Genomic DNA, 27,459 nt, shown 5'->3' with positions numbered 1-27,459 from the left:
TTATCCAGGCTAATCTCTCCCTATCACTGTCAGCTAATGAGCAACTTTATTTTCAGCTCTAATTCTACTTGCTATGAAATCTAATCTAGTCACAGGTTCTGAAGTTCAGGGCATGGACATTTTTGGAGGCTTATTTTTCCACCTACCACTACGGTTTGGTACATACTGATTGAACAGATTAGTTTTTCAATCTCATACTCCTGTAGCACTATTGTGTAATGACAACTATAATAGTAGGCCATAGGCTTACTAGGTAATAAATTAGAAGATATAATGAAAAGCTATTATCATGGATCCTCCACAAACGTAAAAGAGATATGAGCAGATAACTCATCTTCTTTGAGAAAACGACTCAGCAAAGAACTAGTAGGATGGCTTCATTTTAGATAACATTTTATTTGTTAGAGCAAGATTTGACAGACTTCTTTTTTTAACAGCTGGAGAAATTAATTTAAAATCACAGCATTTAGTGTATTGGCACAATTACATAGTTTTGAAATAAAACTACTGCTTCTACATTTTAATGAGAAGATTTGAGGATAGAAGGCATACAATTAAGCAGAAATACTTTGTTAGTAGAACACTGACAGAAAATAGATCCACTATGAAAACTTCAACAGTGCTCAGTGATTTCTTCATTATAAATAACAATTTTGAATGTGTACTTTTCTGAACAGGAAAAATAGTAATTCAATTTATGAATACTTTCATATTTACAATGCTCTTATAAAATAGTAAATTAAAAAGGACTATTGCCATGTGAACTATAAAATTTCTAGAATTAAAATAATAAAGAATTCAAATATACTGTATTCAAATACCAGTCCAATGCAACAGAATACTCATTGTGCTAATGTTATAGAATAGACTACTTCAGCTCTCTATACACTAATTTTACATTTATAGCCATAAATATTAAGTTTTGGCACATTCATGTTTTATTGATGAAGTTTTTGAAATCACAAATTGTAAAAGAAGCATAGAAATAGCATTTCTCAACCTAATGTCAACTTTAAAACAGATATTTTTAATTTTTTAATTTGCAGAATTTTTAAAAAATATTAGACAATAAAATGGATATAGCAAATTGAGGTAAAAGTTGTTTCAGCAGATATTCAAATTCAGAACAATTCACCAAATGTTAAAATGTTTATTCAACTCTTTATCTTATCTCAAAAATTGCTCAAGTTGACAAGAAAACAATTTTATTCAAAACATATATTATTGTAACAGCCATTCTCTTTTTATAGTTTTGTTTTCTGTCCCTTCAGTCTGTTACATTCCTGTTTCTGTAACTCTCATTACCAAGGTGGTAGGGGACTAGTTTCAAAGGCAACATGACTCACAACAATATCAAGCTAGTGGTTTCCTTCAGGATATTGATACATTTCTGAGTTAGAAAGAAAATCTCTTCCTTGGGTGCAGTGATATCACTCCTGAGAAACCAATTACTTTCCAAATATCGGCAATACTATTTTTGACATAACTATGTCTTGTAAGAAAGTGTGCTATGGCTATATGGTACATAGTTTTATCTTTTATTATCTACAGTTTCTATACTGTGAATAGAAAAGCAAATTTAAAGTATTTGAGTATCTAGTAATTAATAACTGGATAATTTGACTGAGTGACTTTGATACATTGGTCATCCACAGCTTGGATTTTTAATATTTTTGCAGCAATATGCATAATTCTCTGTGTTTACCGTAAACATCCAAAACAACAAGGGACATTCTTGAACAATCTATAATACTCTTCTTGGATCTTAAAGAAAGAAAAAGGAAGAAATGTTAAAATAATTATGATAATTATGCTAAATTATTTCTAAATTACAATAACTGTTATATTTGTTTTTCTAAAGTATTATTGATTTCTGCATATCCATCAGAATATGCTCAAGTTTAGGTAAATTATGTTGACATTCCTAAACAGCAAAGTTTTAAAAGTGTATTTCTCTAATAGATGTAGGTGTTCTGATTTTCTTGTACTAAGAGACACTGAATTTAATCAATTAAGGCAAGAAGTCACAGGTCTATGGAAAAAAAAAAAGTCTTTAACAATTTGGTAAGTGATGGTATATGAAACTACTGTGGGGTTGATAACAAATACTTGCTTACCTTTCTAGATAAAACACACAGAAACAAGAAGATGAACATGCCCTGGAAGGCATTGCTGACGGTGAAGAGGTAAGCGGTCACCACGGAGGCATGCACGACATGGAGCACCCCGAAGATCCAGGTGGTACCCAGGAGGAACAGGAGAGCAAGCGCTCCTCTGGCACAAGACCTGTGGCATATTGCAAGGTGTCCGTTAAGACAGCCACATACGTTTTACATGCATGCCTACATATTACATGCACCCACATTCTCAGATCGTGTGGGAAATGAATTTTTGCTCTAACCAAGAAATCTTTTATACAAACCAGTCATGATTTGAAATTCTGGGCCGCAGTAACATGGGACTGCCTTCAGGGTATGCTACTGCACTGTGGCAGGGAGGTGCTTCCCAAATCAAGGTCCCATTCTTAAAACTTGACATTTAAAGGGAATTTCCTTAATCTTAAAATATTTCCATCTGATGTACTGCAGTCCACATGCTTTGATTTCAAATCTAAGGCTGCAGGAATTCCCGAAGGTAAGACATATATCTACTAGGAAATGTTTTCTCTATGAAACCTTGAAAAGGACACCATGTGGACTTGGGTCAGCACATGTTCATGACATCAAAGGAGGATTCTGCTTTCCCTTCAGGTTTAGTAAAGAAGAAAGTGCAGAATATAAAATTAGACTTTTTTTTTCTGGTGTAATATGGCTACTCCAAAATAAATTCATGTCAGAATATTGATTTCTAAAAAAAATTAAAGATAAATGTATACACATACTCACCCTTACATATTTTTGCCTGATTGCCTAGGCATTTTGGGAAATCAATCATCAGTTTTGCTCACTGAGGACATCGACTTGAAAATTAAACAACTCATTCATTTTTAGACAATTATTCTTTATAAGAGAAAATGTTTTGTGGTAACCTCCAAAAATAAGTAATTTTCAACTTTATTAAAACCAGGACACTACGGGACGATGAGGACTCAAAGAAAGTAATCAATCCAACAGTTGCTAAATCCCAACTATAAATCTTGTGCAAGGTATTGAAACTACAGGAGTGTTCCAAGCAACACAGTCAGTTGTTTCCAATGTACCCTATAGTATAATTCAGATTTTCCTGAACAAACCATTTTCAAGGTCTCAATAAATCTATTTTAAAGAGGGGATTGACAGAGCGATCACAGCAACATGTAAACTGGGAATCACAGAAAGAAACAGCTACCAACCTCTGAGAAACACTGTTTAAAAAAAATCATGAAGGTATACTTTTGCCTTAAAATGCAGTTATCATATTTGCCTTTCAAAGGTGAGGACGTTTCAAAAATTGTTTTAATTATCATTTAATCTGTGATGATGGTTTTATTAAACATAAATACTATTTTCTAATAAGTATTTCACTTATGATAAAACAAGTGTGAAACAATCATTTAAAAACAAAAATTCTAAAAAAATAATTTGTTCTTTAAGTTATTAAAACTTTTAATTACTAAAGAAAGTAAAATGAAACATTTACCTTATATTCTCATAGCAACTGACTTCTGGTTTCAATCCTGCGGTGTGACGGAAAACTTTGTATATGATAACTCCAAAAGCCAAGAGATTAACCTGGGAAAAGATATTAATTTCAAAGAAGAGATAACTTCATAATAAATTTGATCTACACAAAAGGACATAACAAATAGTAAAGATTTCAATCAGACAGAAACCAAAAATTCATGACATTTAAAATATATATTAAAAAGTACACACCCTCTGGTACACATAGGCAAATAAATCTGTGATTGATCTTAACATCACTGAAAATTGTTGGTACAAATGGTACTAAAATTTGCCAGATTGTGCTAAGCAACCTGTTCAAAAAACTTAATCAGATGTTATGATCACACCTACAGATTGATAAGTATCATCTGCTGCTAGTAATATGATTAATATACATAATAAGATAAGCTTTTGTTAGGAGAGCTTTGTAAGTATGTGGGAAAGCAAATTTTTGTTCACTAAATTACTTATGGTTTTATTGAGGAAACATGTTAGCGACAGTTCTATCAGTGCTTTAAAAATGTAGACTGGAAAGGGAAAATGGAAAGGAAATTAGAAAGCTCAACACAACGTCCTCAAGTTTTATTACCAGCAAATGTTTTAATCTACTTTGTTTTTGTGTGGTTCATCTAGATGTCTCTCCTAATATTTATGTTCAGATTTCATTTCCCTAGATTTAACCTCAGAAGCTTTCAAAATATTAATCAATTAAATGAATGTTTGTTGGAAAGGAAGTAAATTTTATTAATATACACATTCTATTATTTATATTTCCTGATATTGGGTAAATAATGTACATGAAGTTTTTATCATTTTTATATGATGGCATCATGAAAAACAGCTCTTTTCCTTTGTCTTTAGATGTCTTCAAGTTATAATGTCAGAAGACTAAATGAAAGGTGTTTAAAGACATGTATTTATTCTAATATGAGCATCCTAATAACTTAACATATTAAATATTATAGACAAAACTTGTGGATTGAAACTTCACTGAAAATATCTCATTAATCCAGATATTAAAATTATGACAACAAAATGAAGTAGTATAATTTTCCTATAAATTCTTATATGAATAATTTAAAAGCTTATAGTTACAGAAAAATTTTGTCTTTAATAGTTTAAGTAGTGTTTTATGATGTTTCAAAAATGAAATTTAGTAATAACTAAATTACTATATTACTGGCATCATAAAATCACAAGTAAGAGAATTTCAGTTGCTTTGTCTCAGTGGAAAGTTCCTTGAGGGAAAATCTTACAGGAATAAGGATCTAACTCTCTTTTCCTGCCACCAAATACCAATTACTTCTAATTGTGTTACTAATTAATTCTGGTGATAATAATGCTTCCATATAAAGAAAAGACTTTAGCAATTGCATAGAAGAGAGAAATTATATTTAAATGGATTTAGCTGGCAGTTTTACTCTATTGTATGCTCAAATAATTAACTGAAATGATAACTTGCTAGCATTTAATTTTATAAATAGACCTTAACACTTACAAAAGAGAAATACTTAAAATTTTCTAAGTTTCAATAACTACAGCTTTTTTACATAAGTATGAAAACATTTTAATTTATAAATATATGAGTATATGTTTTGAAAAATTAAAAAATGTATTAAAATTTAGGTTTTATAATTAATGCATGCCAAAACATTACTGGTCTGAAATTCCTGAAGTAATTTTGATGAGGTATTGCTACTGAACTTGTTATTTCAACAAATGGAAGTTATGAGATAAAATAAGTATAACCTATTCAAAACATTCTCTAGCTCAATAATCTTTTACCTAAATGAGCCATTTACAACATACACTAACGTTTCCTAAGCTTCTTTTTTGATTATACTGGGTTTGATGGATAGTTGTATTTGCTGCTGTGGTTTCTCAGGAGTGCCTGGACTCCTTGGACATGCCCTTGTACATCACATGCTAAGTGAGTGAAGCGAAGAGGGGAAATGGAACATTCCCCAAGGGAAATCTAGATCTGGAAAGTGCATTTTTTTTCAGTACAAAAAGGAAAATGTTTACATACTTATAAAAACCAGGTGCTGCCTTGCATGTGGGAGATAATTCTTATTCCATAAGCTCCCGTGTTCCCAAATGTTAACAGAAAGCATAGTAAAATATTTTCATCAAAAGGTGTTGTAGTTTTATGTTACCAAAAATCACAAATACATTGATTAAATATTTTTCATATTAATTGGCAATCATGCAAATATATGGGAGTTTTCATTTTTATTTAGGTTAATAATTCTCTTCAGTACATGGTACAGGAATTTGTACATATTAATGAACATAACGGACAGGGACAGGGTCTTTTGTTCTGATAGATTCCATTAAGAAAATAGATAAAAAAGAATACAAATGCATATAAGCCCACACACTGTGATAAAAGTTATCAATTCACAAATTTGGATTAAGAGAAGAGGCAAAATGGACATGAATTAGAATGAACTTTCCTTTCAGACCTAGCATTCAAGCCTGGACCTGATGAATTATAATGCATTAGGAGATTAAAGGAAGAAGGAGAAAGGTATTTTTTGGAGGACAACAGCTCAGAAAAGAGCTGTGAGGTAGTGGGGAGCTAAAAAAGTTATGTGCCTTTTAACAACTGATAGATTCCTGGATGTAGTAAGCAAAATAAACAGCAGCATGAAATGCAAATTAGATTTTATCTTCAGGGCAAAGGGTTTTAATTTTTTATTTATTGTTTCATTCAAGAATCATTTCTCTACTATAGGCTTTTTGCTCAATGTGCTGTGGTAAGATGGAGAAGATGACCAGTCAACAGGCAAGTACAACACAACTCACTCAGCAAGTGACATGCAGTTGTTTGCATAGTGGGGTGAAATAACACAGGATATAGAACCCTAAACCACGATTTGTAAGCCAGTCTTGAATGACCAATGTGAACATAGGAAATCGACATGGAGAATATTACATGGGCACTTAGCCAGTGACCTATAGGCCTTCGCTTCCTGAGTGATTACATCCAGTGGTTCCAAATACTATCTCTCCCTATGCCCTGGCTCCTCCACCTAGGCATCTTCAAGGCCTGGGGTTTAGAAATGTGAAGATACAAACTGCCATTCTTTCCCCTAACATATTTTTGTTGTAATTTCCTCCCCCCCACACAGAAAAAAATGTTACCTCATTCTTCTAGGCCATCAGGCTTATTTGTCACCCAAATCTTCATCTCTGCCTCCCAAACATGTTGAGGACATAACTAACACTTCTAGTTTTCACAGCTATTATTATCCTGAAACAGGTCACGTAACACAGCCCTTGGCTCCCACAGAACCTAGTGGATTCCCCTGCTGTCGTCATAGCTTACTGTGATCTCTCTCATCATAACACTTGGCCTCGTTTCTTTAAAATACGTCAGGCTGTTTCTCTATTCAGAGGCTTCCATTCAGAATTAAAGCCAAGGATCTCACCAAGCCCTCTAGGGTATGATTTGGTGCCTGTCATATCACTTCTCTCAATTTCTACTTTTCTATACTTTGGCCACTCCACTCCATTCAAATTGGATTCTCTGTCTTTTCCTCTAGCATACCAAAGATGCCATAGGGCAGGTGTACTGGCCTGCTTGAAAGATATTCCCACAGCTCATTCTCATTCTGCGTTTAAATGCCACCTTATCTACATACTGCCTCCCAGTGTAGGCTTCTTGAGAAGACAGAAACTCAACTGATAAAGTCTCATCCAGTTTAATTCTTCAGAAATGCAGAGGATGATGGATATTCTTTAGCGATTTGGATACTGTGAATTTTCTAGGCCAATGTTGACTGAGGGAGAGAAAGAGGGGGAGAGAAAGAGTCCGAGAGTGAGCGTTCACAAATGTTGGTCCATTTCCTGAAAGTGCCTGAATAGTTAGGCCTAGCTCAGGGCCAAAAGCTGAATGCAATCAAGTCTCTCACATAAGTAGCAGAAACCCAGTTTCTTGCACCATAACCTGCTACCTTCCAGGGTCTGCTGATGGAACATGAGAATTAGGACTTGGAGCTGAGAACTGAACCCAGACATCTTAATCTGTGATTCACTCTCCAAAGGCCCACCCCAAAACTCTCTTCCTGACCAAACTGGAGTAAGGCTTCTCTGAACCCTCTCTTCAGCTAGTCCGTGACCTTGAACTTCAGTGTCGGTCCTTTTATAGTCCAGTCTTAGCAAAAGCCCTGCTAAATCAGGTGTGCCCTTGATAGTCCATTGTCCTGGCCTGCAGTTCAGCAAGAACCCTGTAAGTTAGTTCAGCAAGACATTCCCCTAACATTGGTGTCTCCTCGCAATTATTCCAGTACCTTCAATCTGAATTTTAGATGTAAATCCTCAGCATGTCTTTATTGTTTCCTGAGTTGAGCCAATCTCTCTGCCTTTTTACCATTGCTTTGACACCCATCACAACAGTCTTCCTTACAGTTTTACAAGCCTCAAAATAATTTTAATGCATTTTCTCATCATCATAATGATATAGAGTTTTTCCCAGAATAATAATTTCCTAAAGCAATTAGAACTAAATTTTCCTCAGTTATTCTAAATAATTGAATATTATGAGTTAGATAATACATAGCTGAAATTTTGGGTAACTGGAAAAATGTACATTTATTCCTTTTGTTTGCATGCTCTTCTCATCCAAAAATATATCCTACTTTACATCTTTTCTAACAGAGTTGAAAACCATAAATACAGGCTCATTATCATATAAAGTCATTGAAAGGCACGTGACTTTACATATTTAGATGTTGAAATTTAATGCACTTGGTTCTGCTGCTGTGGCATAAGCAGGTAAAGCCTCTGCCTGCAGTGCTGGCATCTCATATGGGCGTCAGTTCGAGTCTTGGCTGCTCCACTTCCAATCCAGCTCTTTACTACAGCCTTGGAAAGCAGTGGAAGACGGTCCAAGTCTTTGGGCTCCTGCACCCACTGGGGAGACCCAGAAGAAGCTCCTGGCTCCTGGCTTTGGATCGGCCCAGATATGGCTGTTGCGGTTATTTGGGCAGTGAACAAGCAGATGGAAGACCTCTCTCTCTCTGCCTCTGCCTCTCTGTAACTCTGCCTTTCAAATAAATAAATAAATAAGTCTTTAAAAAAAATAAAAGAAATTCAATGCACTTTACCTGGTATAGAAAAGTGTATTTTTCAAGATTTATTTATTTATTTGCAAGAGAGAATCTTCTTTCCATTGGTTATTTTCCCAAATGGTTGGGAGAGAGGGATGGAGGAAAGGAAGGAGAGAGAGAGAGAGAATTTTCTTTCCACAGGTTCTTTTCCCAAATGGCTGGGGCTGGCTGGGCTAAAGCCAGGAGCCAGGAACTACATCAGTTTCTCATGTGGGTTGTAGGGGCACAGAATTTGGGTTATCATCTGCTTCTTTCCTAGCTGCATTAGCAGGGAGCTGGATAAGAAACAGAACAGCTGGGACACAAACTGGATGCCAGTATTGCAACTGGTGGAAAAATATCTTTTGGGAAGGCAAGTTTTATGAAGTGAATACAAAAGAGCTGAGATGAGACAAAAACAGGGTAGCTCAAACTAAGATTATACAGAATTGCAAAGCATCTCTGATAATAACTTGGAGGCAATGACTTTGAGGGCAGTTGAGAAAGATCTGCATTTGGACTTCAGAGTTGGGAAGGTACTATTAGTGCTTACACAGCAGTGACTCCATCATGATAACAGATCCCAGTACTTGGGTGAATCATGAACATATAAGAAAAATCATGAATATTAACCTTACTTAAGAAAATGGTACCTTGAAATGATAGGTGCACTTGCTCATTAGGGTTTACTTTTGTGTGCTTATTTTGTTCTGTGGTTTCCTTATTATTTATCTGCAGATGTTAGTGCCACAAAGGCACAGAGGCTAATTAAAGATTCACAAATGAGCATTCATTCATTATCACTTTGGTCTCAAAAATTTTTAATGGGCTTAGACTGTCAATTAGGAGTTCATGACTCTTTCTAGGAATAAACAAGACAAGGACCTTAGATGGCAAACATAAAAACACTGAAATTCATTGCTGCACTTTAGAATACAGAAGAGAATAAAAAGACTGTAAAGGAAAAAGAAATTGATGCCATAAACACTTAACCCTTGAGAGAAAGCAATATTTAAAATTTAAAATCATTTCCCATGCTTCATCTTATTTGTATTTGTGCATATAGAGATATGTTTTTTAACTTTATTTACATGCAGTCATTCTAAAGTTTAGGACACATGCTCTGTTATTTGATAGGATGTTAATTTTTTTTAAGTGCCGTTATTTTCTTAAACAAAATTTAAATAGGTGAGCTGGTGAGAGAGCAAGAGATAATTCTGAAAGATTTACACCTACAAGTACATTTAACTCAAGGGCTTCAAATTCAAACTTCAAAATGAAGCATCCTAATCAGTCATTTTTCTTTTCTTGGTCTTTTTCTCAATAATTAATGAAGCCATCTACATGCTGATGTCAGATTTCACCAAAAAGAATGAGAAAATCTCTCTTACAGCACTTTTAGACTCATGCTTTAATTTTTCATATATATCAAACAGAATCTGGTTCATTTAAAAATATGTCATGATCACAACTTCTATGTCCTTTCAAATGGTTGTATTACCTTTAAATTAACTGACCTAGGACAAACATGCTTATGCCATGAACAAAGGGCAAATTTCTACCAGCCTACTGAGTAGCCATACTAATAGTCGCTCATTCATTCTCAGTCCTTAGGCCACTGTAGGAATGACTTAGTCATCAATCTAAGCATCAAAGTCAAAAAGAATGCACTACTAATTGTCTAGGAGTTAAATTGGAGTCCAAGTTTTGTCTACTGTCTGACTTTCTTTTTTTTATCATTTTTTAGTTGAACTATTCCTTTATATATCTTAGCTACAATGCTGATCACATAGAGCAACAGAAAAACTGTGGTACATGGTAAACAGAATAGTGTTCTCCAAAAATATGTCTTACACCCTAATCCCTTGAATCTGTGAGTATGGCAAAAAAGGGATTTTGCTGATGGAATTCAGATTGTGGACTTTTATCATAGAGAGGTTGTCCTGAATTATTGGGTTGGACTCAATATAATCAGGTGGGCCCTTAAAGTAGAAAAACATAAGGAGAAGAGAAGGCAGGAGAGTAGAGGCAGAAGTCAAGCAGAGGCAGAGAACCTGAAGCTTGAGGACACTCAATCAGCTTTCAAAGACCAATAAGTGACCAAAGCACTATGGGAGGTCTCCACGGGTAAGACTGACCAACAGTTAAAGGAGATGAGATAAGTCCTATTGTCCCATGGAACTCACTTTGGTCAACAATGTGCATGAAAATGGAAAGGATTTCTCCCCCAGAGCCTTCATAATGGCTGATGCCTTGATTTTAGCAAGGTGAGACTCTAAACTGAGGAACCAATTGAGCCACTAAACACCCAGAACTTTGACTTACAGAACTGTGAGAGAGTATGGAGGTGTTGTCTTATGTTGCTACGTTGTGGTAATTTGCTATGGGAGTAATAAAAAATAATACAGAAAGAAAACCAGGTTGATTTACATATATTTACATATAAGTGCATGTAAGTACAAATATATACATGCATATAGTTAATGCATATATATTACATATATATTATACATAAATAATGAAATACCCAATGATATAGTTTTAATTATTTTTAAAGAAAGATTTAAAATCCAATTTAAAATAAATACTAATTTATCATTCACTTATGCTTGTTATTGGTGTTTTAGATATTTGATGAGTAAAAATTAAATAAGCGATCTTTTATTTGTTTATTAGGGGATTCTATGTGTGTGTGTGTTTCTAAAATAAAACATTGAGCAAGTATATTTTCTTAAAATAAAACAATGAACAAATAGTTAATATGCTCCTGGCAAGAAAGTCATAGATGGATGCAGTTTGTTACTTTTAAGTACCTATCCTATTTTCTTCCACTTATCTTTATAGGCATTTCTCACATGATTTTGAGATAGTAAATAGAAGTGCAGGATACCAGTTAACTTGAGTTTCAGGAAAACAATAAATGATTTTTTAGTATAAGCATGTTCCACATGGAATGAGTTTACCTGAAATTCAAGTTAACTGGGTAGTCTATATTTTACGTGGTGCAGCTAATTTCATAGCTTTCACATTATTTAGTATCTGACCTTTTTTTTTTATAATCTGAAGACACAAGTTTCTTGGTGGAAATTCCAAGGATTGCACCCTCTCCTCATTGGTGGTCCTGTAACTGTTTGAAAATAGATCTCATAGGGAACGGATCCAACTGTTGTAGAATCTGAACATGTGTGCATGAGTTTAGACATAGAATGTCCTAAGAGTCAGGAGGGCACTTCTGAAGTTCAAGGAAATGGAATTAGAAGATAAGTTTATTTTGTTGGAATGTTTTTTTTTTTTATTTTTTAAATCTATGCATAGAAGGATTCTTTGAAAAGTTTGCAGGAAATGAAAACTAAAAGTAACTATGAATGGTTTGAGGTTAAGTCGTTGCTTGGGACACTCACAACCCATATCAAGGTGCCTGATTCCTGCACTCCAATCCAGCTTCTTGGTAATGCACATCCTGGGAGGCAGCAGAAAATGGCTCAGGTAGTTGGGCCCCTGCCAGCCAAGTTGGAGACCAAGACTGAGTGCCAGGCTCTCAGTTTCAGCCTTCCACAGCACAGGCTGTGGCAGACATTTGGGGAGTGAAACAGTAGATGGAAGATCTCTCGCTCTGCTTTACAAAAACGAACAAAAACCCAAAATAAGCAAAAAACTTATTGAACCAGCATAAACATCTTTTAGATTCATGTTACAGAAACTCTTTGAAGTTCCTGGTATGCAGGGGATGAAATGGCTATAAAAGGATTGAAGCCAGTAAGGAAAACACCTGGGCTTGGAAGAAGTCTTTCCCTGGGAACCCATCAGTGTGCACCTTGAAGCTGTGACAGGAAGCAGAGGACTGGGCTAGTGTCTGTTAAATGCCTTTTGTTGACACAGTTATGGCTAGATAAACACTGCCGAGCTTAGGTGTAAAATAGTATTGGCATAAATTTAATGCAATCTTAGAGAGTTTATGCTATCAATTTCTTGATCTATTTTCAGAACTGTGAGGAACATAGAGTGTGGGGAGCAACTGGGAGCAACTCGGACTAGACTAAGTTACTGGAATTAAGACTTATTCTATGCATCTGCTCTCCCACAATATGGCGCTGAGAAGGGAGAAACAGCTTCTATACAGCTGCCTCCAGTTCAACCAATAAACTGTAGGACCTACTCCTGATTGGAGGAGAGCAGCGTACTCGGCGTGTGGGTAGCAGAGTTGGGATTGGTGGAAGAGGACTATAAAGGAGGAGAGAGACAACATGCACGGAGGAACATCTATCTGAAGGAACACCTATCTGAAGGAACACCTGTGCAGCCCCCGAGAGAGCCGGCCGGCGGTGTGCCGCTCCCCCGCGGAAGTGGGGAAAGTGGCAGGGGGAACTGCCCCTCCACGGAGGTGGAAGGGACAGTAGCCAACCCGGGAAGAACCAGCAGCAAACCCGGGGAGGGCCGAGCAGACGAAAGAACAGCGCAGGGTCCTGTGTCGTTCCTCCATGAAGACGGGGAGCAACAATAGAGTAACATTTTTTTCCTCACATATACCTACATGACATCTCCAGGAGGTTACCTTTCTTTGCTAACACACAAACTTCATGTTGTTTAACAAATAGTAGACTCAGAATTTACCAGACTTGAGAATAACTACAGACCAAAAAATGTTCCTCCGCTGAGGTTACTAACACCAACTCTAGAGGGTGCAAACCACAGAGAAATGGAGTACTGCATGCAATTATAGGAAAAAACAAATGGGATAATCAGAAACATAGTGAAACATCTGAAACAACAATAAATCTATTTAAGTACCTTCTTTTTTTTTTTTTTTTTTTTTTTTAGACAGGCAGAGTTAGAGAGAGACAGGTCTTCCTTCCGCTGGTTCACCCCACAAATGGCCGCCATGGCCAGCCCAAGCACTTGGGCCATCCTCCACTGCCTTCCAAGGCCACAGCAGAGAGCTGGACTGGAAGAGGAACGACCAGGACAGAATCTGGCGCTCGAACCGGGACTAGAACCCGGGGTGCCGGCACCACAGGCAGAGAATTAGCCTAGTGAGCCACAGTACTGGCCCTATGTAAGTACCTTCAAACACCACCACAGGAGAGTCTCTTTTACTAGCTCACCCTGGGATAATAAAGGTACTACATGATGCCATATTAATCTCTTGAGATTTATACTTTTGCGGAAAATAATGTTTTCCCACCAGCGGTTGCCTGCTGGAGAAGACAGCTGGATGAACAGTTAGCTGTTTTGGGACAGAGTAGCAATTTGTGTATACTCCCATACTATACTACTGCACCACTGAGATTCAAGTCTATGGCAAAAATAAATTTTGGGTGCTAATATTTATTGAATGTTTTCCATATGCCACACCCTGTTGTGCTTCTTTTATTAATTAATTTTATCCTCATACCAACTTTATGTGCTGAGTGCAGTTCTTATCAACATTATTTTCATTATTATTATTGATAATTTTATTATTATTATTATATTTGTTTCACATGTATGGCAAAAGAGGAACAGAATTGTTACATAACTTGCCCAGGTGAGACAGTCTGGAAGAAGCATAGCCAATATTCATGTCCGGGAGATAGGTGCTAGAGTTTGTGCTCCTGAGCACTTTAAAAAACTACCAAGCTATGGATGAAGGGCCAGGGAAGAGAAACTAAACTGACATATATAATTCCAGTAACTTAGTTGTGTGAATATTGACTTACATGAGTGCTTAAGAGCTACTTCATTTTAGAAAAGGTTAAAAGGAGAAGAGTCAAATATTAATGAATAGTGACAGGGTTAGTGCTGGTGAACAGCAAAACTTTCCTTCTTTTAGACGCCAGTTTTGATTTCTAGATAGTAATCTCCACAGTGGAACGCCCAAGTAATCTAAGAGACAGGATCAATCACTTAGATCCGATGGATATTTTTCTATGGAAACATGTTTTAACTATTAAAGTTCTTTTAATTATTTCCATGTTGTATAATCACATATCCTATGAGTCTTCAAGAAAGATGTATTTGTTTCTTTTTTTTTTTTTGACAGGCAGAGTGGACAGTGAGAGAGAGAGACAGAGAGAAAGGTCTTCCTCTACGATTGGTTCACCCTCCAATGGCCGCTGCGGTCGGCACACCGCGCTGATCCGAAGGCAGGAGCCAGGTGCTTCCTCCTGGTCTCCCATGTGGGTGCAGGGCCCAAGGACCTGGGCCATCCTCCACTGCACTCCTGGGCCATAGCAGAGAGCTGGCCTGGAAGAGGGGCAACTGGGACAGAATCTGGCGCCCCTACTGGGACTAGAACCCAGTGTGCCAGCGCCGCAGGCAGAGGATTAGCCTAGTGAGCTGCGGCGCCGCCGGGGCGATGCATTTGTTTCTAATGGTAGAGAGGTTTGTCCCCTTTGTTATTTTTAAACTTTCTGCAACTTACTCTGTGCATGCCCCTTAGATGCATTTGCAGATTACATTAACTATTTTGAATAAAGTAATAAAATAGACAAATAAGACATAAAATATCTTCAAGGGAATTATGGCTTTAAATAAAAAACAAATATTTGATGAAGAATACACAAATGAGAACATGAAAAAACATTTTGTCTATTTCTAAAGTGAGCTGTAAGTAGCTTGCAAGCTACTAATGCTACAAAAGATTACTACTCAGAATATATAAGAAACTAAAAAAAAAAAAAAAACTCAACAACACAAGACAATGCAAATTGACACTGCTATCACTTCACCCTGTTAAAATGGCCACTATCAATATGACAAAGTGACAAATTCTGGTGAGAATGTGAAGAAAAGAGAATTCTTATACACGTTAGGTGGGAATGTAAATTAGTATAGCCACTGTAGAAAACAACATGGAGATTCTTTGAAAAATTGGAAATTGAACAGTCACATGATCCACCAACTCTAGACGTTTGTCTAAGAGATCATGAAATCATTTTAGGAAAGAGGTATCTGCTCCACCATATTTATTGTAGCACAATTCACAAAACCCCAGTATAGAATCAACCAAGATGTTTGTCATCAGATGTATGAATAGAGAAAATGTGGTATATATACACAATGCAATATTATTCAGCCATAGGAGAGAATAAAGTCCTGTCATTTGCAACAAAATGGATGGAACTAGAGGACATCACATTGAACGGAAATAAGCTAGGCGCAGAGAGACAAATACCACATGGTCTCACTCCTGTGGGGAAACTAGAAATACTCACAGAATAGTGATGACTTTAGGCTGGAAGGGTTGAGGAGGAGAGATGGATTCTGGAAAATGGATACTAAATTAGAGTTGAAGCAAAGGAATCAGTTTTTAGTATTACACAATGTAGTTGGGTGACTACTGTTGATGATAATTTACTATGTGTTTTATGAACAAATAGAAGAAAGCAGCTTCAAGCCTCCAATCACAAAGTGATGCCAAAGAAGGGAAATGTTGATTACCTGTCATTGATATGTATACATTGTATCCATATATTTAAATGTCACAGTGTGGCTCATAAATTTGTACAAATACAAATAACAATTTTTTTAAAAAAGATGAATTGAATGATTTTGGAACAATGTTGTGGCCCAGCGGGGTAAGCTACTTCCTGCAATGCTAGCATCTCCTATCAGAGTACCAGTTCAAGCCCAGGCTACTCCTTTCTGATTCAGCTCCCTGTTAATGCATCTGGGAAGGCAGAGGCTGATGGCAAAGTACTTAGGTTGCTGCCACCCACGTGTCACTTTGCCTTGAAAAATAATAAATAAATAAATCTTTAAAAAAAGTGAACTATTTACCTGCAAGGTTAAAACTGATGAATATCTAATAGAATTTGATAAAATGTTTTTCAAAAATTTAAATTAAGATCACTACTAGAAGTATGGATTTAGATCCACAGTTTCAGGAATATTTAAAGTCATGTAATAGTTGAATGATACATGTTTAGAAGTCACTTTTAATGTTTTCTATTTGAGAGTAATAATTTTTTGTTAATCATGTATTATTGCAAGAAAACTCTTTTCTTCATGATGACATAATTTACCTGCAAAATACACAGGAAATGATATGGTACTGAATTTAAATGTATTCCATTATCAATATAAGTACATATGTGTTTCAGTAAACACTATCGGAAATCTAATAACAAAACATTATTAAAAATGTGAAGAAGGCCGGCGCCGCGGCTCACTAGGCTAATCCTCTGCCTTGCGGCGCCGGCACACCGGGTTCTAGTCCCGGTCGGGGCACCGGATTCTGTCCCGGTTGCCCCTCTTCCAGGCCAGCTCTCTGCTGTGGCCCAGGAGTGCAGTGGAGGATGGCCCAGGTCCTTGGGCCCTGCACCCCATGGGAGACCAGGAAAAGCACCTGGATCCTGGCTCCTGCCATCGGATCAGCACGGTGCGCCGGCCGCAGCGCGCCGGCCGCGGCGGCCATTGGAGGGTGAACCAACGGCAAAGGAAGACCTTTCTCTCTGTCTCTCTCTCTCACTGTCCACTCTGCCTGTCAAAAATAAAAAATAAAAAAAAAAATTTGAAGAAATGAGTATTAGAATGGTATACTCAGTGCGTACATCTGCTACACGGTACTATGATTAAGTACAGATTTAGTATCTCTTTGGGAAGTTGTAACTCTGGTAGTATTAGCAACAAATATTAAAACAAACTGAATTTAAAGTTGTGCTTTTAGGGGCCGGTTCTATGGCATAGCAGGTAATGTTGCTCCACTTCCAATCTAGCTCTCTATTAATGACTTGAGAAAACAGTGGAAGATGGCCTAAGTTGGGCCATCTACATGGGAGACCTGGATAAAGCTCCTGGCTCCTGGCTTCTGAACCGGTCCAGCTCGGGCTGCTGCTGCCATTTGGGGAGTGACCCAGAGGAAGGGGGATATCTCTTTCTCTGTGTTTCTCCTCTTTCTCTCCCTCTCTAACTCCACTTTTCAAGTAAGTAAAAACATTGTGTGACATAGAACAAGTGCTAAAAAATTAATAAAATGATGAAGGATGGATTCTAAACTCAAATCCTGGGTATTCTTCATAGTCTGTGTAACAATCATTTGATCATTAATTTGATCAAACATTATTAAAGTTTATTTTTATTATATCTTGAAGATTTTGACACAAGAGAATCTTGTGTAGATTACTTGTAGATAAATATTGTAAGTTATCTAAATGTTATGTGTTTTCAGGAATAACTTCGTGTAAAGGAAAAATATGAGATAAGGAAAGAGAAAGGTGAAAGTCATACCGTCTTTATTTTATGGACAGTTACCAGGGTACATCTGCAATATTTTGCACCTAACAAACCCTAGCAATGGATTTCATGACACATATTCACTAACACACGGATGGACGGGTAGCTCACAGCAAAAGTATTAGTCAACAGAACTTGTGACAGGATATTTCATCCTTAAAATGAAGTTATAGCTAAATAATCTCTGCATGTTATTGTGGATGAAATTTAACCATAACATATAATCATTTAAGGCATTCAAACAATATTCACACTTTGTATTTTTAACATGACTCCATTAAAATATTTTAAAATATGAATGTTTTTATTGTTTGAAAGAATAATTTAGTAGTATCCAAAGCAGAATGGAAAGGAGGAATGAGCAGAGAATATGTAAGTATTAGAGATAAAGTGACCCCATGGCTATAAGTGACTGCCATGAGCCTATTTTTACAACAGGGTTTTTTTTTTTTTTTTTTTTTTTGACAGGCAGAGTGGACAGTGAGAGAGACAGAGAGAAAGGTCTTCCTTTGCCGTTGGTTCACCCTCCAATGGCCGCTGCGGCTGGCACACCGCACTGATCCGATGGCAGGAGCCAGGTACTTCTCCTGGTCTCCCATGGGGTGCAGGGCCCAAGCACTTGGGCCATCCTCCACTGCACTCCCGGGCCACAGCAGAGAGCTGGACAGGAAGAGGGGCAACTGGGACAGAATCCGGCGCCCTGACCGGGACTAGAACCTGGTGTGCTGGCGCCGCAAGGCGGAGGATTAGCCTAGTGAGTCGCGGCGCAGGCCTTTACAACAGATTTTAACTGCAGATGGTTATAATCCATAAAGATACAAGAAAGGGAGCACAGATGAAGGAGAAAAAAGCATAGTGTAAGATAATTCACAGTAATTGTTTGATTTAATGTGACAATGAAAACTTTATTAAAATCACTTTTGTTAAGCTATAAACATTGAAAATTTTTTTGCATATATCTGTACTATGAAATACTAAGAATGAAAAATCCACATAAATTATATAAATCATCTAATCATTGACTGGGACTTGCACAAAATCAAAGATATATTTAAATTATTACCAATTTAATTTTTTATTAAAAGCATAAAAATAGAAGTGACATAAGATTATCCCCCAAATTATTAAAAACTTTCCTTTATTAACTTTTAAATGATACTGTGATTCTTTTTTTATATATAGCTCCGTATATCAAGTTGGTCTCATTAACGTTCTCTGTGTGTTGCAAATCAAGAACAAAGTGGTAGGCATTTGGAATAGTGGAGAAGATGCGATTTGTGACTCCCGTATGCCATATAGAAATGCTTGGGCTTGAGTCCTGGCTCTATTCCTGATTCCAGATTCCTGCTAATGTGATGGCTCAAATTGTTGGTTTCCTGTCATACGTATGGGACACCTGGATCTCGCCTTTGTGCTGGCCCAGCCTGGGCCATTGAGGGCATTTGGAGAGTAAACTGATGGATCAGAGAATTCCTTCTGTCTCTCCTCCACACACATACACACACATATACACCTCTCTCTCAAGTAAATAAGAATAAATAAAATTTTGAAAAAGAAACTTAAAAAAAAAGAAGTTGTGCCTATATAAAGAACTCTGCATATACTGTTTATTAGTTGTATTACTTCTGAAAACCTCTGAAATGTTATGGCCAGAACATCCTTTTATTGTTAAATATAATACATTAATGTTAAAATTCCTAGAGACAATATGCCCTAAGTAGATAGATTGGCACATACAGATGACTCTAGTCATTTCTCAATGAAAAAAGAAATCAAGTAAAAGTAATGTTATAATAAATGCTTCACACTTTTTCTTTTTATGACATCTCAAAATAATCAATTTTCCTTATGGGAAAGAAATTAACAATTTTTGAGCAGCTACCTCCTTGGTAATTGATTCATTTTTGCATTCAACAGTATTACATGAATGATAATAAGATAAACTTCAGGATTATATTATGGGAGAAACTCTGTATGGATTTGCTTTCACAGAACATGCCATCTATTTAAGAAGATAGATATTAGTTATAAGCAGTTATTCACACTAATCCATGTGTAATTACAGATTGAGAAAAGTAGTTTAAAAGATTTTGTGGGCTTTTATAAAGGCATATAACATAGAGATGTATCAGAGAACAAGTCAGGGTAAGAGTGCTTTCTTGAAAGTCACATAGAATAGGAGTGGCCAAGGAGAAGAGATGGACAGAAGGAGGTGATGGTGGATGTTTTAGTGCAGAGCTGATGTGATGAGGAGGTACACTGACCTTCTCAGGAACTGTCCAGCAAACAATTGCAAATGGGTGAAAACAGTGAACTTGTGTGAGTTGAGCAGCAAACCGGCTAGAACACACGGTAACTCCTAGGAAAGGTGTCCATATGCTCCGGTTTGTCTGTGCTAGCATTTTTTCTGTCTGCTGATCAGTGTTCATTACAGTTTATCATGTAGCTGGCTTTTTGTCAATTGTTACCATCTTATCAAGCTCAGATAGCTTTGGTATGTTCCACCTTCTGCCTTGCTACTGGGAACCCTGTGAGTGTCAGGCAAGCAACAAATACTCTTTCACATGAGGTTAAACATGAGAGAAAACCAGCAAAACCTCTCTCTTTTCTGACTCTAGACAGATACAGGGCAAGTATCACCTCCTATTCAAATGTGCTCAGCATTGGTTGTTAGAGACAGCTACCTCCTTCATGTATTGGGGATAGTGTAATAAGGATTCAAGATAGCTGTCATTATCAGCCACATGGAGTTCTGTCCCAGGTAATTTTATTGTATAGAAAAAATACATTTGAAAATAGATTTGCAATAGGGTTGTTTTATAAGTCCATCAGTATACTAAAAGAAACAATTTGAAGTACCATATCACTCATTTTTAATCCCCAGAGGGTCTACCTTTTGACAGCAAGAGTCAACTACCATAAGCCATATTCTAAATTTTTTCAGACTTGGTCTCAGAGTAATTTGAAGCCATAAAAGACATTAACTAGATGTGAAAATGAAGACATGATCATATTTGCTTTCCCAAAATGTTCCTTCAAGCTTACTAACATGCTATCTCAGCATTTGTTTGTACATGTCACCCTGACATACTTCTTGAGAACAAGATCTCCCCTTCATTTATATTCCCTTAGTTCCACTCTAGACCAGTGCTACTGGAACTTTTATACTTGATAAATCTGAGTATTTTGAAATATACAATGTACAGTGTTTGGTTTTTTGGAAGCTTTTTCTTTTCATACCACCTGTACTTTCAGTTTAATTTCATACTGCCTGTATGAATGACTTTAATATTAAAGAAATTTTAAAAATGACTCACTCTTTTTAAAAAGAAACTAAAAGACTACTTTGTTTTCTAAAGAAAATAGTATACAAATTAGAAGTATAAAATGAAGAGCAATTACAAATGAGTGAAGTGCTAATCTTCCACCCTCTTCTCTATGACAAAGATGAATAAAAAGGAATTTGGACAATTAGATGTACTATGAGGTACTGGGAGTGACGGATGCATACAAAATGAAAGAGCAGTAAGCATCCCAACTACCTGCATTCCTTTCTTCACCTCTATTCTGATAACTTCAGTGTTTTAGTAGGATATTTTGGTTAGTTGCTGCATATTCTTTTCAGATATTTAAATAAAGTAAAACAAAAGGCAGAGGTGTTGATAGTAGAAAGTATTTACTTCACTCCCAACAACATGGAAAATAAATTTTTTGACACTGCACAAAGAAAATAAAGTATTATAAGTTTATGAGTAATTGTTAGGTCTGCAGTTGCTAGGAATCTCACAACTCATCCTAAAATCATTTCTGGAAATCGGAAGATAAAAACAAGATTTTCATGACCCTAACAAAGACCTCTCATGAAAGGGAAGATGAAAGGAGCAGTGTCTCTGAGACTGCAGAATGAGAGCTCGAAGCCTGAGCTGGTGGCTGTGCGTGGTGCTCAGTTGTTGGGTGATGCGGGGTATGCCCCATAAGCTAGGTAAGCCTCCGTTTCTATTTACTTAAGACAGTACAAACATTAACTTAACTTTTACCCTAGTAAGTGTGAGTTAAAGCCTAATGACTAAAAGCTGTGTTCTGATACCAAACAATTTGGACTTTGTTTCTGACAAGATCCCATCAGGCATTAGAAAGAATTTTAAAAGTTCCCACTCTGGGAAGCTCTGAGGCTGCACTGGACAGCATTCTCAAGAGTCACACAGTTAATTCCTTCTCTTGCAATGAGCAAGATGTACTTTACAATATATGTTGATGAAAATGGAGAAATATAATAAACACTTGTAGGGAAGTTTATTATGTTCAAATGTCTAGAACAAGAGTTCTGTGAATGCTGATGTAGACTGACTCAAAGGGCTCACTCTTGTTGCAGACCACCTTGGGCAAAGACATCATGTTATACTCAGAAGACAATAAGAAATCCAAGAGTTACTGAAACATGGACTGTGCTCTTGGCAGGTTTAAACAATGTTATGATTTCTTAGTGAACAGAAGCTTGACGTTTTGTCTCTGCTCCAAAAGAACATCCATAATTTCCCTTGGTGTAACCTGTTCTTTTCAAGGAATTGCTCCATTTCTTTAAAAAGTTACAAATAGTGGATCATTTCTAGGTGCTTATAAGAAATTAACACAAGATTATAGTACCAAGGTGTGAAAGTCCAGTAAAATATCTTTTACTAAATGCTATTATTATCTTTATTCTCATGTATTATGGAAGCTTCTGTGCGGAATAACTGAGATGAGATCATACTGAAAATCACCAATATATTATTTATGTTGCTTTTTTTAACTCCACTTTTTATTTGTTTAAAATCTACCTATTGTTTCAAAGAAGTCACGATAACATGAAAAATTGAGCAAAATATTATAGGCATTGAAAGGCTTATAATATGCAGAAAGGTTAAAGTATTAAAGTTCTTTGGATCACAAAGGTCACAGAAAAATGCACCTAACAAATATGACACTTAATTAAAACATGTAATTAACATGTTGCTGCGGTTACCTATAACATTTAAAATTGTAATGTGTGTCAAAGACAACTTTAATGTAACCATATAACATAGAGTGCCCAAACTATCTATATTCTAGTTGTAGAAGATAGCAAAACATATTTTTGCACAAGATATTTAACATTCCCAATTCTAGACTGATGGGTCGAAATTAAGGAAAACTGGGGACATCATTCCCCAGGAGGCCACTGGACTGTGTTTAAAACATTTTTGGTTGTCACAGAGAGGTGGTGATGATGGTATTACTGACACATAATAGACAGAGGTCAGATACCCTTTTTACGAAGCATGACAAGAGCCTAGGGTGATTACTGAGGCCATAAACAAGAGTGTCAATTTGTTAAAACAACAACAGGAGTCACTGTGCACTTACTCCTCATGTAGGATCTTTGTCCTTAGTGTGCTGCACATTGAGATTTAATGCTATAACTAGTACTCAAACAGTATTTTTCACTTTGTGTTTCTGTGTGGGAGCAAACTGTTGAAATCTTTACTTAATGTATGCTAAACTGATCTTCTGTATATAAAGAGAAATGAAAATGAATCTTGATGTGAATGGAAGGGGAGAGGGAGTGGGAAAGGGGAGGGTTGTGGGTGGGAGGGACGTTATGGGGGGGAAGCCATTGTAATCCATAAGCTGTGCTTTGGAAATTTATATTCATTAAATAAAAGTTAAAAAAAACAAATACATTTGCTATAAAAAATATGCAATGATAAAAAGGTGGCAGAACGATATATTTAATAAGGAAGGATGAATATGATATGCTGCAGGTTATAGACAATTGAAGTTTTTTGAATCTGTAATCAAGTATATATGTTTATATATATGTACATGCATACTTAAATACACATAAATAGCAAAAATCTGGAAGGATGCAAAATAAAATAAAATGTTTATGTTAATCATGGAATTTGAGTATAGGATGGGATATTCATGTCTTACTTTATACAGTCTTATAATATTTGTATCTCTATCTTGGGCAATATGCTCAATTAAAAATGTACTACTAATACTTCACATAATAATAAATATATATAACCATGGCTGTCTTATAAAGGTTATGTAAAGAATTCTTTCTTATAGGGTTTAATAGGTCTTTCCTGGTGAAAGGGAATTAAAATATTGTGGACATGGGAGGCATCAGAGGAAGCAGTCACAAAAAACTAAGGGACGTTTGTGGCAGACCCAAAGGAGCAAAAATTGAGTAAGAGTAGCAATACAGCAATACTCAATTATAAGGGTTTTGATTTAAATGCAAATGAAAGCTTACACTTATAAAAGAAAATGCCTTATTTGGTCATGCTTTAATTAGTATTTGCTTCAATCAAATGAATTCCATTCTTCCGTACTGAAAATATCTAAAGGAAACTTCAATTTCTATTTAAAAGTTAAATTATTTTTACAAACTCTTCTTTATATTTGTGTACTTGAATATAATTTCTTACATAGTTTTTGTTGAAAGAATTCAGCAACAAAGATTAAAAATATAGAAGTAAAATAAATGATGGAAATTATCTCCAGTTTGCAGCTTGCTTTCCAAAGATTTAGAAGCCTCTTTCTTGCACAGTTCACTCTTTCAAAAGCATGACTTGGCCTTTTCATGTACAGTCATAATCTCAAATTTCAAATACAGTGATTTGTAGATAGAATCAACAGGGTCACTGGTTCATGTTTCAGAATTATAAATGATCCTTAATATTAATGAGTCAACATCTGACAAAGTACTTTCATATGATCAATGCCGAAAACGTTGCTTTCAAATATCTAAATTGTTAACACTTATCAGAGTGGATGAAAAACTTGAATATTTGTTTGAAACAACATACCTAGCAGTAGAAACAGCACCAGTGCTAAACTAATTTAGGCCTTATTCATTTATACATTGCTTCAAAGGTATTTTCCATTATAATCCCCAAACAGACAAGCCCTAAGGCTCCATTCATAGAAACAAGTAGATACCACTTAAAACACCTGGTCCCTACTCAGTAGATGAATGCAAGGCCTCCAAGTAAGATTGAAAGTGATTCAAGGTTTTTCTACAGAGATTTCTTCTCAGGGCACAAGTCTTTCTAGATTTGTTTATAGAATGCTAGGAAAGAAATCTTATCCCACATTCATTGGCATAAAAATGTCACCAATAACACTTAAATGTAAGAGTTCATGTACATCTTTCTTTATTCTGGAAAATACTATGTATGCTATTAATTATTTTTCATTAAGAAAGTTTACATCTGGTTTGTCTTATTTTAGTTTAATCTTTTCTAGCAGACTGCTCTAGAAATTTGTAGTAAATTCTACACAGCTGCAGGCACATACATTATAATCATCTGGTACAATTAGATGCTGTCAAATATTAGCAATATTTAAAAAGTCAGTATCTGTATATATGTACACACACACACACACACACACATTTGGTCTCACACATAGAATGCCTTGCTGCAGAAATCACCTTCTGAAATGAATCAATTTTCAATACAAGAAATAAGAATAGGAGAGCCGCAAGATTGCCCACACTATTGAGCATTTCAATTTTATAAATGTTGACAATGGATGCTTCTTAAAAAAAAAAACTTATTTTTCTTTTGCCATGGCTTTGTTGTGTAGGGTTGACATCATATCCTTCATTTCCATATTAGGAATTCAGGGTATAGGGTGATTATACAGCTTGTGAAAGATCACATATTCTTGCTGCCTCAATTATTGCCATGATTTTTAATAACAGAGCAATGAAAGGAGATAATTACTGAGGACTTTCAGGCTATTATATGGTCATGGGTGACCAAAAAGAGGAGGACATGGTTTTACAGTTCTAGGGTCCAACATTAATGGATGTGAATGTATTCCAGATCCTCAGTGTACATGTGTTTATATCAGTATAGATGACTGTGGGGTGACATGGTTGGTTCTGGGATACTATACTTTCATTGCCAAGGCTTACCGTCTCTGCTCTAGGGGGCTGGAAAGGGTGGACCACCTGTTAGTTGTGGGAAAAGTTTCCTAACATCACTTCATTTTGTCTGGTTCTTATTACTATTGATACTCTTGGCTTAAAAATACCCTCCACTTAGCTGTTAATATTTAAGTTTTAGGGTTCATAGTATTTCATTTTTGCCCTGTCTTTTTCTTTCTATTCTTCACAGATGGATGTTTCAACCTGTTTTCTTAGTTGTTCATCACTACACTTAGTATGGGGCGCCCTCCAACTACCTATCACCTCCCTAACTTTTCTGTGCTTACAGTACAGGTGAGGTCTTTGTGTGTTTCTCTATAATTTTATCCCCAGACACACTATATGATAAGCCTTGCCTCCCTGCTCTTGGAGGACACTCCAGTAAGCATGCAGTCTGCAAGAAACTCCAAACAAAAGCAGGTGCTACTCTCTGAGTTCACATTTGGGCCCCAATCGGAGGATATATGTCAAGCTCTTATAAAAACAATGTACTCATCATACTCTGCTCATCTTACTTGCCAAAGAGACACGAAAATTCTATAGTTGCACTAGCAATCTGAAATCAGGATGACAGTGTTCCTCTTACTTTTTCTGATTCCATTTTTTACAAACCTTTTGGAGTAACCTTCCTCATTTTTAGGAGATGGGAAAACGCCACTCGGTTTTTCATTGTCAGATAAAAGAAAAGCTTCTAGTAGAGAGCATTGTATTCCCCAACGATCAAGGTCTCCTTTCTCTGGGCCACCACCCTGTGAGATCCCCTCTCCATTCCTCTTTCTGGGCTACAACTGGCCTTATTTTCTGTTTGTAAGACCCATGGGAAGTGCAGGCCCAAACTATTGGTGGCTCTTTTAAAAATGTTTATTGCTCAGAATCTCTTTGGTTCTATCTTCAAGCTAGACACTATTCGGGAGTAACAGGAGAATTGTACTTCATGTCATGTTTTACAGGTCAATAATAATAATGTGCTAAACTGGTTATAGTAAAGGGATAACTGAGGTAAATTAATTAACTTCAATAATTACGTAGGAATTTCCAGTATCTTAAAAGATATAAAAGGAAAAATACTTAGTTTTGGAGTATAACTGATGTGCCTTGCCCATTTCTTCTTCTATTCCTTCTCTTTCCTTTCCCTTCTTTTTACTTTTATTTGTTTGAGGAGAAGATAGACAGGGAGACAAAGGAAGAGAGGCAGAGTGGGGAGTAAAGAGAGAGAGAAGGGCAGTCTGTGTATCTTACTATAAGACAATCCAAAGTTATTTTTCCCTTTACACAAGCAACTGTAAAAAATGATTTAAGATAGCACTTTCCTTTTCTTATTTTAGAGAAATATGCTCCTATTTTTCGTGTTTTCAGTATAATTTCTAGCCTGCTACTTTTCATCTACATTATGAGGGTCATAGTTCCACAGAGCCTATACTTGTGCAAAACAGTATCAGAAATAATTTTATTCCCAGACACACTATATAGTAAGCTTTGCTTCCTTGCTGTTGAAGTCCACTCTGTAGAGAGGGAATAAGTAAAATTAAAACATCTAGAATTTGTC

At 36.2% G+C, this 27,459-nt stretch overlaps 1 protein-coding gene across 1 annotated transcript in view; it reads right to left on the bottom strand.

Annotated features, from left to right (window-relative positions):
* Positions 1-376: 376 nt before the first annotated feature.
* The window catches only part of ADGRL4 (adhesion G protein-coupled receptor L4), a 126,245-nt gene continuing 99,162 nt past the window's right edge, over positions 377-27,459 (bottom strand). The window contains exons 14-16 of the mRNA XM_002715900.6: positions 3,619-3,710; positions 2,118-2,286; positions 377-1,764 (exon numbers count right to left, since the gene is read on the bottom strand). Of these exons, the coding sequence (XP_002715946.1) occupies positions 1,702-1,764; positions 2,118-2,286; positions 3,619-3,710 (324 nt within the window). The 3' untranslated portion in view covers positions 377-1,701. The remainder of the gene's footprint in view (positions 1,765-2,117; positions 2,287-3,618; positions 3,711-27,459) is intronic.

The sequence above is a fragment of the Oryctolagus cuniculus genome, chromosome 7 (genome assembly GCF_051225735.1).
Source record: "Oryctolagus cuniculus isolate XC-2025 breed Fujian yellow rabbit chromosome 7, ASM5122573v1, whole genome shotgun sequence".
Lineage (NCBI taxonomy): Eukaryota > Metazoa > Chordata > Mammalia > Lagomorpha > Leporidae > Oryctolagus > Oryctolagus cuniculus.
This window is presented reverse-complemented; position numbering and strand designations above follow the sequence as displayed.